We start from the raw sequence: 16,713 nt of genomic DNA on the forward strand, positions 1-16,713 counted from the left end.
ACATTCAGTCAAAGAACCTTTGTGTCAGGAATTTTTTTGCCAATCAGTATCAAATATCTACAATAGTTAAATATAATGAAAGATATTTTGTTTGCAGTGTTTGATATTCCTTTTGTCTATGTCAAGTATAGAACTTTCGCATTTTTCGTTCCCATCTATCTCCACGGTCTTACACTTCTTGTATACAAATTACCCATCATTTCTCAACATACTTGTAATTTCACAACACCTCTTGTGGATCAAATGCTCACGAGTACCACAGAAAATTGAGTTACTCATAACTCCTGTTCTACAAACTAACTAGGAGAACTTCCCTGTTCTTGTTTTTTTTTTTGTTGTTGTTGTTTTTTTTCCAACACTACAACCTCTAATCATCACTTTGGTAAAGTTCACTCCCAGATCTTTACTTTCCATAGCTTTTCTCCAATTCATTTAACAAGTATTATGTCAGAAGCCAGCACTAAATCGTTTCCTTTCCACACATTTGCTATACTTGTTCTACACAAAGAGGCTTTATTTATAGACAATGTTTGTATATTCAGTCTTGGTTACATGTTTTATCCAATGAAGCATAGAATTCATAAGAACGTTGTAAATGTTATCTATATTTGCTCTGGTGAGAACCTTTGTGATAAGAATTTGAACGCCATTTTATGCCAAATATTTACAATAATTATAGTTAAGTACAATGAATGATATTTAGGTTGAAGTTTTTAATATGCCTTCTGTCTATGGCAGCCATGTATGCAACTTTCGTGTGTCATTTTAATATGTGAAAAAATTCAGTATAAAAATAAACAGCTGTATGCTTTTATCAAAATCTATTCATTAGTGCTTCTGGCATTCTATCATATACCATACGAAATGTGATTCATGTGACGTTGCCTTCCTTGGTTGTTTTATTTATAAAGCTCACCCTGATTGTCTGTCTGTCTGTTTTCATTTTTCAAACTGTACCCCCTTCGAGATGGAAGGTCGTAGAGCAGCATGAGGCAGGTCAAATAATTGCATTTTTTTGAGAACCGTTTTTTTTATGGGTCTTTACCCGGTTAAAATATTTGATAACGGAAATGGTCGAAGCAGTTTACAATTTGAAAGCCATATTTTTTGAAGGGGTGGGGTGGGGCAACTATTTTATAAGGAGGTAAAATATATTTTTAATTTCATTTATAAAACTCACTATGTCTGTTCGTCTATCCGTCTGTCTGTCTCCATTTATTCCAACTGTATCTCCTCTGAGACAGAAGGTCGCAGAACAGCTAGAGGCACGTCAAACGACTGTATTTTTTGTGGTCGTTTTTTTTTTATAGGTCTTTAGTCTGTTAAAATAGTTGCTAAGGGAAATGGTCAAAGCAGTTACGATTTGAAAGTCATATTTTTTTAGGAGAGGGGGGTATCAACTAGTGTTTAAGGAGCTAAAATATATTATTTTATTCTAATCCTAACCATACCCTTTCGCATCGTTAGTGTTATCTGCCTTTCTTTTTCTTTTTTTTTTCTTTCTTTTTTTTTGTGGCTTACAAATCGTATAATGCTTTGGCTATTTCTGGAACTGATTCAGAATTCTCTGTCAGTATTTTGGATTGGTTCTGTTCTGTGAGTACTGAAATTACTCAGATATTCATTTATTATAAGTATCTTTTTTCCTTTTTTTAATTATTAGAAAACCAGTTTTGTTTGCCAATATATTTTCAATGAATTGTTAAATCCTATTTTAATCACGTAAATTAGAGCAACGCTAAAAATAATGCTTATTACCTAAACCATGTTATAGTAAAAAAAATATATAAATAAATCAAATGAAAGTCGCATATAGCATATTAACTCACTGTAATCGAATTTATAAAACTAACTATGTCTGTATGTCTCCATTTTTACAAACTGCATCTTCTTTGAGATGCAAAGTCGCAGAGCGGCATAAGGCAGGTTAAATGATTGAATTTTTTTGAGAACGGTTTTTATAAGTTTTTAGTTAGTAAAAATAGCTGTTAAGGGGACAAAATTTAAGGAAATTGAAATTTGGCAGGCGTAAGTCGATTGAAAGTTCTCTTATACGCATTTATATTTTAACATTAGTTCATTTTAAGCTATTTCCTATCAACTGATGTTGGCTCAAATGATAACGACTAAGGCTGGTGCACTATATATTTGGATTTCTGTTTTGATTATATCTAATAGCACCAAAGTCATATATATATATATATATATATATATATATATATATATATATATATATATATATATATATATATATACTAGCAAAAGTACCCATCGTAGACTGGGTTCAAAAATAGCCTACAGAAAATGGACTCTGATTTATGAAAGTATGATAGGTCATATGCAGGTCAGGCGCGAACGAACACCTCATAATTTTATTATACCATGTTTCTTCAAACCGAAACATAATTATCAAAGTATACTTACGCAGATAGATATGAAAAGTCTTTATTAAAGTTTGTGCCTATTTCCATTCTATGGAGGCCATTATTATACCATCCCTATTTAAATTAAAACATACTTATCAAAATATTCTTATGTACATCTATACCAAAAACACTTGTAAACGTTTTTTTTTATTTTTTTTATTTTTATTTCCATACTCTGTGGACCAGGCACGTACGCAGATCCCACAATTTAAATGAACCTCCGTTCTGCCAGATCAAACATACCATTCCTGTGTCTCGATACATCTTCTATTATTATATGTAATCAGTTTTTTAAAATAGTCAACCATATAGGAGCCTATTTGTGACCAGACACACACACGCGCACGCACAGACATTCAACTTTATATATATATATATATATATATATATATATATATATATATATAATACAAAGCTGAATCTGTGTGTGTGTGTGTGTGTGTGTGTGTGTGTGTGTGTGTGTGTGTGTGTGTGTGTGTGTGTGTGTGGTCACGTATAGGTCCTATATGGTTGACTATTTTAAAAAACTGATTAGAATGGAATGGAAATAGGCACAAACTTTAATAAAGACTTTTCATATCTATCTGCGTAAGTATACTTTGATAATTATGTTTTAGTTTTAAGAAATATGGCATAATAAAATTATGGGGTCTCGTTCGCGCCTGACCTCCATAGAATGGAAATATGTCACAAAGTTTAACAAGGTTTTTTAATATAGATCCACAGAATATTGTTATAAGTGTTTCAGTGTGAACAGGTATGGTATAATGAATTATGGAGTTTATCTATTTTATTTTTACTTTCATCATATTTTGCTTTGGTTTTGATACCCCCAAATTCGAAGCTATCTCTTTACAACCCTTCCTTTTCATAACCTATCATACTTTCATAAATCAGAGTCCATTTTCTGTAGGCTGTTTTAGAACCCAGTCAACGACGGGTACTTTTGCTAGTATATATATATATATATATATATATATATATATATATATATATATATATATATATATATAGTCTTGGAAGTTTTTTAACCTTTAAAACAATATAAAACTTATTAGTCAGTAAGTCATTTAATCACCTGCAATCAATCCATCAACTTGCTCTCTCGAATTCACTAATATATATATATATATATATGTATATATATATATATATATATATATATATATATATATATATATATATATATATATATATATATATATATATATATATATATATATACTAGTGGTTGGGGCGGCTTTAGCCAGTCGTAAAATACGCTTTAATATGATATTTTAATTTGTTCAGATTTCGTATATATTATTATAGAGTCGTGATTTTTTAAAAGTAAAAAAAAAAGTATTTGGGTGCCATCAGTTAGAATCCAAACTGAAACTGTAGCATTCAAAGCTGGTGACGTTACCACTCTACCAACGTGACACGCATACGAACTGATTAAGAATTAAAAAATTAAAAATTCAAGATAAATTTAGATGAATATACAAAATGTATAACTTTTTTTTTCCCAATTTTGACGCATCTTTGACCCCTTAAAAACTATTTTAACCGGCTAAAACCCCATAAAAGAACGGTCCATAAAAAAAAATCCAATCTTTTGAGGACCCTAGCATCGCTCTGCTACTTTTTTGTTTCGGGAAAGGTAGAGTCTGAAAATATGGAGACGGACAGACAGATATATAGCTTTTTATATATTAGATTTTTCTTCTGATATGACTTATAATATATAGTAATCGATAGAGAAATGACTCTATAACGATACATACAAAATCTGCATGAATTAAAATATGATATTCAAACATATTTTACGACCGGTCAACGTCGAACGCCCCTGCTGGTAAAATATATTCAAAATGACATAGAAATGTTTTGCAGTGTCTGACTCTTTATCGTGTATGATTGATGGAAAATGAATTTAGATAACTCAAAAGTAGATAGTTGATTTATTAGTTTGACATGAGAGGAATTTTAAATTAGATTTACTTGCTGCCAGAATCTATATATTAATAGGATATTGTATGTGTTATTTATTTTGTGTACCACGCTTACATCGGAATGACTGTCGTTTAATTGTTATTGACTTCCATTTCTTGTAATAAATAATTTTACCAAGAATTCTTCATAACTTTTGGTTTCGGTTTCAATTATAGCTGATGGCACTCCAGTAATCTGGTGTTTTTTTTTTTTTAAGTAAATGTATCAAGAATTCTTCATAAGTTTTGGTTTCAGTTTCGATTATAGCTAAGAAACTCAAGTTATATATACTTTTTCCATGAGTTTTGGTTTCGGTTTCGATTCAAGCTGCTGCGCTCAAGTCATATAGATATTTTGAAATCGCAACTTAATGATATATAAAAATTGGTAGAACATTACTTCTATTATAATATATTCGAAATCTACAAGAATTAAAATATCATATTTAAGTGTATTTTACGACCTGGTTACGCCGGGCATCCCTGCTAGCTTAGATAAATACTTTTGCAGTTTTAACAAAAGAGCTACAATAATATCAGAGCGTCTCTATTTATGCAGGACATCTACAGAATGCCAACATCAATATATTACATATGAAAGAGTCCGCAGTGCAATTTCCACAAGTCCTACTAGTTTTAATTAATAATTTAGAATGTCATAAATAAGGATGTTGGTTCCACATATATAGTTTACACTTCCCTGTGTGGGAATTGGAGCTCAAGTTATTTTAGTAAATGAAATATGGTTACAGTTAAAATTGTTATTGGTTTTCAGAACGGATAATACAACAGCATGTTCTTTACAAGATCATGTTGATTCTCTGTGTGTCATCTCCATACTTAGATCTTTCGATGGCTCCGTTCAGTCTCGAAAGACACAGGATACCCCCTGTAGGGGCCGTTGCACGTGTAATTCTGGGGCAAGGGCTGCACAATCTCCAACCACACCTCTCCTGAATCAGCACTGTTTGAGTCCAATCACAAGGGAAAGTCCAGGACGACTGGAAACAATGCCGAAATAAGCGGAGAGCATGAGAGCACATACAGCACCTAGATATCTCAAATGGCAACCCATTTAGTACTGACCAGGTTCAACGTTGCTTAACTTCGGTGATCCTGCGGGAACCGGTGTGTCAACGTGATTATGCCGTACACTTGGATCTTTATTTTATTTCTTGGCTCAACAGAAATAGAAGTTAAATACTTGGATTTTTATTTAAATTCCATTTCTGCTGAGCCAAGAAATTAATTTTGCATGGAAATCTTTGATAGTGTGATCCATATATTTTGTCTGCATGACTAACACATCCCATGTACTTGAGACTCTCCATTTTTTCCCCTCGCGGTCCTCTTTCTATTCATTTAAGGAAACAGAAAGCCAACTATTCTCAAGCGTGCAAGTGTTAAAAGTGTTCAGTAGCAAAATGTAAAAAGATATAAAGAAAAGAGATGAAGATGAAGAAGAAAAAAATGCCGGACAGAGATTATGAATAAACGTAAAGAAATAAAAAGAAAATGTATTGCTTGCATGTATTTCGAAAATAAGAATGGATTTTTAGGTACATTTCGAAAATTAAGCCGTACTTCAAAAAATATTGATTAAATGTCTTTTCAGGTAGTAATGACTCTTCATGTGAAACAACGATTAAATATCTTGGCTGTTTTTCTAAAAGTTTTCGATGATGCTGTCAGTTCAGTATATCCCCGTCTTTTTAGTTTTTACAAATTCTAAAAATCATAGTTTTTTTTCAGAATGAATTCATTTAAACCACATATTTAGCATATTAAACTGTTCCATATTACTTGTCATTATTAGGGCTAGGACAACAGCATATTCTTTTAATTGTTTTGACTCTCGAGTGTGTATCCGTTGATATCTTATATGCTTTTATATAGAATGATGTGGTTTTCGGTTGATTAAATATGTCGGATATATACGCGAGAGTCAAAACAATGAAAAGAATATGCTGTTGTCATAGCCCTAGTCATTATAAAATCAAATGTTTGTACCTCAAAGATGAGAAAAATAATTGAATGCCCACTTTATTTTTTTATATACATGTTTCATATTAAACTGTAGATTAGTGACCATATTGGAAACACTTTAGTAAATGCTAGATAATAAAAAGCAAAATGAAAATCTTGTTATTTCGTTTCCATGTCAAATTTATGAATGTATACTAGCAGAGATACTGGCATACTTAATCGTGGGTTCTCATGGAAATTCTGATTAATAATAAAAATTAATGCATCAAACACCTTTGTCACACGTTTATATCCTCTTAAATTTATATATTTCCAATTTGCATAACATTTTGATAGATATTAAACGATGAATTAGATAGCAGATACTGTAGCAATTCGGTAAAGTTTTTTTTTTTTTTTTTTTTGCTGCGTCATGTTTTCTTTTCCTTTTCACTTGTGCACTTTTGTAAAACTCTTCTGTTTGATTATCCATGTCTCCAAGAAATGCCAGGTATCTCTGCATCATCATCATCATCATCATCATCATCATCATCATCATCATCATCATGTTTAACAGTCTGGCATGTGTTTGACAAACCTTTAGAAATTGACTTACAAAATAACCTATCTCTGGCTAGACCTTTATTTATCCTATTATTCTCAAAGACATCCTTGTCACTTCCTCCCATGTTTTTCTCGGTCTGACCCTGCTATTTCAACTGTTCTACGTCTACTAACCTCGTCTATTCTTTCAATATGACCAAACTAACAAAGTATCCGGCTCTGCACACATCTTCATATACTATCCAGATTTCATCTTTCTTCTAATATCATCAGTCTATCTTTTAGACTAACAATACACCTCTATGGTATCATTTTCCTATTATTTCTCTCCATGCAACACATATCCTCAACTCTCTGTTACCAGGTTTCACTTCCATACGTCATCACACTGCACATATATTCCTGATAGACCCCCTCTCTTGGCTGATACCAGTAACACTCTGTTGCTTAGTAATGACAGAAGTTCCTTGAATTTTGTCTATCCACTCATAATCATTGTAAACGCATCAAGCTCCACCCGTGCTCCAATGGTATCAGTAGGTTAACAAAATTTTTGGTCAACATCAATAACTTTCCTATCCAAATATACTTTCTCCACATCTGCATTATCATCTATCTCCACGGTCTTACACTTCTTGTATACAAATTAGTCACCATTTCTCAACATATATTTTTATAACATATATATTTTTATAACACCTCTTGTGGATCAAATGCTCACGAATACCACAGAAAATTGAGTTACTGACAACTCCTGTTTTACAAATTGACTAGGAGAAATTCCCTCTTTCTGTTTTTTTTGTTTTTTTGTTTTGTTTTTTTTTCAACACTAAAACTTCCCTTCATCACTTTAGTCTTTGGTAAAATTTACTTCTAGAGCTTTACTTTCTATAGTTTTTCTCCAAGTAATTAATTTAACAAGTGTTACATTATGCTAACATGAACGGCATCCATCTAAACGTGTGTGTACGTTTCGTGTTTGTTTGTGACATGTCCTTAATGCGCTACTAATGTCTTTAGTGGTTCTTCACTTTCTGAACCGTGCTCGTCTATTTATGTTGTGTGATGTATATATACAAGTTTTATGTCCCGTGATCGTCTAAATTTATGTGTGTGTCATATATCCGACATACCTTATATTCACTGGTCCATCTGGAATTCATCTTTTTGGGGAGGAGGGCCGGAGCCTGTTGGGCGAAAGACATTCACTCCAAGACGATAATTGGTTTTAGTTTTTTATTCATTTTCCCAGATGTCGACGTAGATGAACATGGAAAGTGAGTTCTTTTCTTGTGGTCTTTAACAGTCTCCATTGAGAGACACGTCACCTCCCTCCCAAGGGGGTGGAGGAGACAATCATTAACTCAACCGCTGTTCACCTGTTCAAATTCCAACTCCAAGTCATCTCCAGCTAACCTGATCCACGTGGCTCACACGTAGTTCCGATCAGCTGATAAGATGCTTCCGGTAAACTCGTCTATGATCTAACTTTTGTTATATTTTAACAGGTTTTATGAAAACATCATCATATCCATCTCTTGTCTACCTCTCCAGTTAGATAGATAGATAGATAGATAGATAAATAGATAGATAGATAGATAGATAGATAGCTGCAAAGTTGCAAAGAAGGTGGGTTCCCTCTATCGAGGTAGAAGACTACTCATGCCTGAGAGTATCCTGTATCTTTACAAGGCCACCATTCGCCCATGCATAGAGTATTGTTCCCACATCTGGGTTGATGCATCCATCTCAGATAAAGTCCAAAAAAAAGTTGTCAATCTAATCAGTCCCACTTTATCAACTAAGCTCCAGCCCCTGTCTCATCGTCACAATGTTACATCACTGTGCCTGTTTTAGAAATATTTTAATGGAATGTGTTCTGATGAACTTGTTTCACTTGTATCCCCTCGACGTACATATCCCCGACAGACCCGCTTAGCAATAAGATCTCACCCCTTCACTTTTGTTGTCCCTAAATGCCAGAAAGCTTTCTGTTCTAATAGTTTCTTCACTCGAACAGCTAGACTTTGGAATTCCCTTCATGCTGCCTGCTTCCCTGGATGTACTGATATGCAAAAGTTTAAATGTAACAAAAACAAATGTCTTGTTAATCTTTCCTAGACATGGCCCCAAATAGTAGCCCCTTATGTCCAAGTGGCAATATGCTTTGTAAGGAGTGAACTTGAAAAAAAAAAATAATTGTGTTCTACCTATTTCATAACACAAGTATTATGCCAGAGGCCAGCACTAAATCATCAGCGTAAATCATTTCTTCCACATAATCTGTACAAAACTTCCTGAACAACATTTCTAACTGGCACTTTATCAAAAATATTTTTCCAAATTAAAATGGAAATTCTCTTGCCAACTTTTTTTAATGGCGATTCAACCATCTTCTGGGAATCATCGATTCCATTTAAAATTGAATATTTTAATTTTTCTTTGTTTATTACTATAATGGAGATTTCATGTATGTATATTTGTGACCAAAACTAAGAATTTACTAAGTATTTACAAGGAAAATGCCTGAAACATATATAATAAATACTAGGGTGCTTCAAGGACCCATTTTGGACCCAACTCTCTATCTAATTATCATTAATGTGCTTCGAAATCATGGGATTATTTATTGACATCTATGCAAACGGCACAAGTATGTATGGCAACACTTCAAGAAACATTGATTCTCTCCCTTTTGATCTGAGCCACACCGTGCAACAGGGGGGGGGGCTGTTATTTTTAACAGCTCTCTCCTTTTACAACCAACACTCAGATCCTTGTTTTATTTCAGTTGAAACGAATGTTTCTCTCCTTGAGGAAGTTTCTTACTTTCATAATTTCTTAAAACTGATTTTGATCCTGGACCTGAAGTGTAAGTCTTACATCAAATGTGTTGTTGAGATCTCAAGAAAAATAGTTGGATTATTCTGCCTTCCAGAAAGTATCTAACTCCTTATAAAATCCTATAGCTGTATAAAAATCTAATACATTCTAAGCTAGATATCTGGGGATGTGTCACTAAGAGCACTCTTTCTCACCGTGACAGAGCACAAAATAGAGTTTGCAACTGAATGTGGTATGGTCTTTTTTTGCAGTAAAGACGTTACTAGTCCTTCCCGACACTATCGTTATTTTCAGGGTATGTGCTCGAATGAGCTACATTCTTTGCTTTCTCTTTGTAAAACCATCACAAGTACTCATTTATTTACTGCTGTGTTCTTAAAACAAACGGAACTTCTATGAAGAGTTTATCTTAAAAAATTTCCCATCTGCGGAACACAATGATTGCTTCCCTGCTGAATTCAAATCTAATGTCAACAAATACTTAAGTAACCAAGTCCTGTCTTTTTCACCCATTGTATCAAATGGTCACATAGTAGTGTTCTTTGACTTTGAGTTCGGAAATCCTACAACCTGCAATCCAGGAAGCACTCAAACTGATCCGTCATATTCCAGATTTGCAGCATCCCTCTAGCATCTGCCTATTGTTTGCAAATTTGAATTTGAATTTGTCATGCTTTTGACTGTTTCCATAGCAAGAATATTTTACAAGGAAAGGTCGCTAGCCTGAAGCCAAACCAATAACATTTAGGAAGGAGACTGTAAGTTGAGAAGACTTCTTGCCGATTGGTTGCCACAGATTAGGATGTAGGTTGCTTTCAAATCTTGAAACTGTCTGCCTAATGATGATGTATCAACATTACTCTTACATGATTGGGATCATTAGCAGAAGCAGTATACTGTGATATGGCACATGGAGCCACATGTGAGAGATTTAAGTGATAGTTAAGGACCAGAGGAAGTTAGCCACCCATGTATGAATGCAGCAACCACAGATGATGTCTATACACAGAGCCCCTATATCAGATATTTTCTTCCTCGTTTTTAAATAGGAGCGAAATTTCAATCATGCCATAGTTGTTGTTATTACAATTATTATTTTGTTTATTTTTACTTTTTAAAGAGAGTGTAATTCACATATAATTGTCAATCTCATTAATCCTTATCCTTGAATGACTTTTGGGCTTTAATAAGTGGTGACTGATTAGTATGAAAGAAACAAAAGAACTGTGTATTAAATAATACTCATAATTATGTATTAATGTACTTAAATATAGTAACTAGTGTTGTTTAATACCATGCCCCTTAAAATAATAATCCGAGGTTTTGTTAAAAACATACATATAACATCTCCATTATAATAGGACTTACATCTCATACATTTGTATTTATTCCTCCCAGAATCTTTTTGTTTAAAACTAGCCTGGGTGCCTGGCATTGGCCAGATGTTTGGAGGTGTGTGTTGAGCAAAAAAAAAAAACATGTGGTAGTAGGCAGGCACCCTCGAACCCAAAGTCAGAAGAGAAAGTGAAAAAAAAAAAAACCTGACGTCTTACCGCTACTCCATGACGCGACCGGAAGTTCAGAACGTTGAAATTAAGTAAAGTCATTCCAACTGATACGATGATTCACAAAAATGGCGACGCAAAAAAAAAAAAAAAACCATCATCCCTGTAGGAAACTGTCCAGTTGAGGGTGAAGGGATTAATGTTTTAAGCCAATTTTTCGATATTTATCGTCTGAAGGCTCGAGCTTCAAAACGATACCGATCTCATGAAAATCCGTCGTCTCTGTCGAAAGTTTTAGGCAGACATACATACATACATACATTTAAACAGACAGGTTAAATTTATTTTATAGAAGTTAAATGTTCATAATTTCGGCTTTCTTGTAGAGCACTGTGTAATGTGCAGTTTCAATGATGCAGTAATCTTAAGTTTTATAGCCATTTTTGGTTTCATATTTTTTCCAAACTTACATGAAACAAATACAATATTGTATGGTATTCAAGAACGGCCTCTCTATTTATACCTTATAATATATCTTGGATATATCATTTTATCTTGATATTTTGTCTGTAAAACTACTACAGATATCACAATGTCTCAAATAATATCTGGAGGGATGATTGTCAAAAAGGGTTGGATTAAATATTCCATCAATTATTATTTAAATCTCATATTTACAGAACAATATTATCGATTAAAAATTTTTACTAATGTATTTGTTTTACTTCCCAGGAAATCGATGATGTTGAAAGAAATGACCAAAGGCAGTTTATGATTGCTGATTCCCATAGAGAATTAATTACAACTCACACCGACAGTGAAGATGCTTGGAGTGATGGAGATACACGAGGAACTAGGCTGCCACTACCAGGTATGTTTTCAACAAGTCATTTCCTGAAACAAACATAGCTTAAAATATTTACTATACCTTATTACATAATACCGTATATATCGATAAATAGAATCTTCGAGGGTTTTGTATGATAAGAAGTGATTTTCTTATGCACGAACAAATTATTTTAACTTTGTAATCACTAGTTACAAAATCTTTTTCGGTAATTATTCCGATTGGCACTTGTGACGGCAATTGAAAGTAAGAAAAATACAGAAACGTCTGTATGATGTACGTACCAGTCACGGAACGAAGATAAAATATTCCGAAAATCATGTAATTTGATCAAGTAGTCTTTTTTTTTATTATTATTATTCAAGAAAATGAAATTTTATTCCATGTCAATGTGGAGGAAAAAGGCAGGGTCCATGAAAGAATTAAGGGCAGACAACCGACTTTCATTTCAATTTTTTTTTTTTCAATAGTATCACAAAGAAAATTGGAACATACGATTTAAAATCAAACAAGGATTTATTAACATAACGTGTATTTTTTACTTTTCAGAAAATAAAATCTTCAAATTATGTAAAACAACATTTTAGAAAGGTCATATGGAGGCGGATAACCAAGAACGACTGATTAGACGGGTCGGGAAAAAGTGAAACACCAATTGTCATGCAGTGTTATAAATTCAGTGCTAGTCTCGGACTCGGTAGACTGTTAAGTCTACTTTACATGGCGCTATGAAAAGGATCCATTTCTACAGGATTTATTTTTACCAGATTATTTTCTTACTGAAATTGGAATAGTGATGACGTCAAGATAACGAAATGATGAACATGACTTGCAACAAGTTCAGCAGTTAATAAATTTATGGAAAGAAAACAATGAGCTTCGCGCCAGCAAGGAAAATGTGTCAAACTGATCCCACACTAAAAAACCAGACAGACCTGTGATCGAGGATGGTTACACCGACAGAGACTGGGCATTATTCATTGGTACATAGACTCAGTACAAACAAATGTGCAGTTTAACCGACCCCATGGAAATATGCAACGAATTAAGAATGGCTTGTTCAAACAAGGTTCGAAATAGTAGGGCCCGAAACTCTCAATATAGTCACAAAAGAACAGCCTATACGGCATATATGACTCATTACGGTGAAAGGTCTACATCAAGAGGTGCATAGACATAGATTTCACACACAGTTTTTAGCAAAGCTTCGGTCCCAAGTGAGAAAACCACTAATGCCACCCTCAAACCCAGAATTCCATTCCAAATAACTGTCACGGATCTACTGGATATGCACAGGAAGAGTTACATGGTATATGCAGACTGATACACCGGCTGGATTGAAGTTGTCCCACTACCATCAGGGAAGACTGCAGCGGTATGTGATTTATTGAGGGGTTGGTTCTGCACGTATGGTGCACCAGAGAAAATATCATCCGATGGAGGGCCACTATTCGACTTATAGGAGTATAAATTATTCTTGGGAGACTGGGACATAAAGAGACGTATATCATCCGCACATTATCCCCAAAGTAATGGCCGAGCTGAACTGGGCATAAAAACAATCAAAAGAATACTCCTGGACTGCATTGATGGCTATGGCCACCTACATCACAATCGGCCAACACAGGCGATGGTGACTCATAGGAACACGCCCCACAAGGACTTCGGATTATCACCAGCTGAAATGTTATATAGTTGAGCAATAAGGGATCGCCTCCCTCTACTTCACAAGAAGCACCAGCTGCACAGAAACCAAAGAATTGAGAGAAAGGGCGATGACAAAAAGGCATGTGCTAAACAAAGAACAGTAGAACATGCACAGTCGTCCACTCCCACAGCTTCAGGTTGGCAAATCCGTTCAGGTGCAGAAGGGGCCATATCTCTGACGATGGACAAAAATGGGGAGACTTGTCAAGACCATGGGTAATAGATAATACTGGATACGGTTAGATGGAAGCGGCAGGATCACACTATGCAATCGTTGTTTCCTCCGGAAGATCCAACCTATCATGGATACGCCAGATTATTCGCTCATACAACCACCCCTTCATTCACTTCCCCAAAGACCAAGAATGGAGGAAAGCATATTCCCATGTGACATACACAAGGGGATGGACGTGGAAAAGACGGATGATGACGTAGTAATGTGGAGGCGGATAACCAAGAACCGATCAGGCACAAACCAACGAGTTCGATCCCATGATGCAGCATGAGAGTAACATGACCACCAACACCATTGTCTTCACAAATGTGAGGACCAACTCACAACTATACAGAACTTTCCCAACAAGTGACCACAAAACACCGCTGTTGCGGTCATAAGGTGGAGGGGGCGGCATGTAGAGAATGGAAACGACTGATGACACGGTTTGGGGAAAAAGTGGAACACCGGTTGTCATGCGGTGTTATAAATTCAGCACTAGTCTTGGACTCGGTAGACTTTTAAGTCCACTTTACAATTTTATATAAGTTACAAACAAAATTCGAAGAATATTAAAATGATTACGGCCTTCACTTATCGATAAAAAACGGCGAATTATTTTTTTGAAAATAAAAAAAAACACTACTTGATCAATTTTTATAATTTTTTGGGATATACCATCTTCAATCCGTGACAAGTAGGCACACGATAAAAAATTTTCTCCATATTTGTCAATCGCCATAAGTGCCAATCTGAATAAGTACCTCTTTTTCTTATTTTTTGGAAAAATCGTGAAATGATAAAATATTAAGATATTAAAACCTTTTCATAATTTTTACATTATATAAAAATTAATGGATAGAAAAAAAAAGGATGTTTTTCTAGTGAAATATCAGTAATTTTTTTTTTAATTTAATTTTCATCAATAAGAATTAATATTGCAATTACTCAAATAAATAAATATTAATAAAATTATAATTAAATTAAGCATATATATTACATCAGTATTAAAAAATAAATGTTAAACATACAAGGTATTAATTTTATTATGTATTTTCAAGTACTTTTCTACTCTTTTAGTTATTAGCGAATTGTTTCAATATGAATAGAAGTAAAGGTCAAAATTTATTGCAAAATGAGAACAGATACACTAATTTAAGCCCGAAAGAACTGCACTCATTATCGACGTCACAGTCCCAAATGACTTTGGCCTTAATAGAGCCAAACAGGAAAAGATACCAAAATATCAGGACCTAAAAAATTATCTAAAATCGACATGATCTCTGAAAGAAATAAACATTATACCGGTTGTGACCGGGCAACTTGCCTAATAAAAAAGAACTTTCAAAAATACTTAGAAGCAATCCCTGGAAGACCAAGCTGTAAGGAAATAAAGATACAAATAGCAGCCATAAAGGGAACAACGTCTATTCTTAAAAGAGCCCTCGGATATAAATTTAAATTGTAACAGGATTAAGTGTTAGCCCCAGGAGGGATCCTCTTGATCTCTTCAAACTAAGAAAAGTAAAAAAAAAAAAAATTAATATTTTATATAATATATAGGTATTTAGGTTTTTGTTTTACACTTTCGAATTACACATAAATCTTTTATATAAAGCTGAAATATATGAAGTAAATATTAAAATGTAGAATAGCTCATGATATGATGATAATTTCTGCACAGAGAGCATAAATATCGTGCCTCAGTATTGTCTGCTCTGCACGATATACTCTTTGCTGGTCCCAGCTATTTATTAGACCTGTAAGAGCAGTTAGGATCAACGATTGAATACGATGTTGGAGAGAAGGGTTGACTTAGAAAACACCAAGAAATGGCGATTGCATATATGCAGAAGTACCTTTGCCACGATAATTCCATTTATTTGTGGTTTGATGCTTGACATATGTTTGTTGCTATATATAAAGACCGAGAGAACCAGAGGATGAATGATCCTAATGCAAAATCCTCCTAGATTTTTATCAGAGACTTGTTGTGACTCTAATACTCCAGGATGACAAACCTGTCTGCCATTGGTGATCCTGCCAGAAACTGGAGTTCCAGGCAGTATAGCTTTGATACTATGACATTACCACTAACTCTACCATGGTGAGGAAAAGTTAGACTTCAGGAGAGAGAGGGGGTTTGATGATTATTAATTCAAAAGTTTTTTGCATGATTTTATGGACCATTTTTAGTCTCATCTTTATCAAAATTCACCTGTGAATTAAGTACACAGATAAGGAGATTGCATATAAAACAATACGATAGGAATTTGTTTTTCTCCCTACCACAGGGTAATGGTACGCCAGATAATTTAATTTTGTAGTTATTAAAAACGTCAGGTCCTCTGTCCATGTAAAATTATGTTTCGTTTTATTTTTTTTTTTATTCCCAGTTGCCAGAAATGCAGATTATGTTGAGCCACGCGATTCAAATAATGGAGATCAAACCCAGAGCAGATACATGGAACCCGTACAACAGAGGTTCTATTTCCCTGAAGATAAGGTTATTAGTTCAAGGAGATTTAACAGACCAAATATTGCTCATGTTCCTGATTGTACCCAATGGGTTGATGCCAGTCCATCTACGGTGGACAGCGGCATTGCTGACATGCACTGAGTGTTCTTGACAACAAGAGGCAACCATGTTTAACTTTATATGGTAACA

General features: G+C 34.2%; 1 protein-coding gene across 2 annotated transcripts in view; it reads left to right on the top strand.

Moving 5' to 3' along the window:
- LOC145242526 (protocadherin gamma-B2-like) overlaps window positions 1-16,713 on the top strand; it is a 144,769-nt gene that overhangs the window by 115,983 nt on the left and 12,073 nt on the right. For both annotated transcript variants that reach the window (XM_080105599.1, XM_080105598.1), the window contains exons 3-4: window positions 12,010-12,148; window positions 16,442-16,713. The exon at window positions 16,442-16,713 is cut by the window's right edge and continues 414 nt beyond it. In XM_080105599.1, coding sequence (XP_079961725.1) covers window positions 12,010-12,148; window positions 16,442-16,665 — 363 coding nt within the window. In that variant the 3' untranslated portion in view covers window positions 16,666-16,713. The remainder of the gene's footprint in view (window positions 1-12,009; window positions 12,149-16,441) is intronic.

Source organism: Euprymna scolopes, chromosome 21, assembly GCF_053919585.1.
Source record: "Euprymna scolopes isolate OS-2025 chromosome 21, ASM5391958v1, whole genome shotgun sequence".
NCBI classification, from domain to species: domain Eukaryota; kingdom Metazoa; phylum Mollusca; class Cephalopoda; order Sepiida; family Sepiolidae; genus Euprymna; species Euprymna scolopes.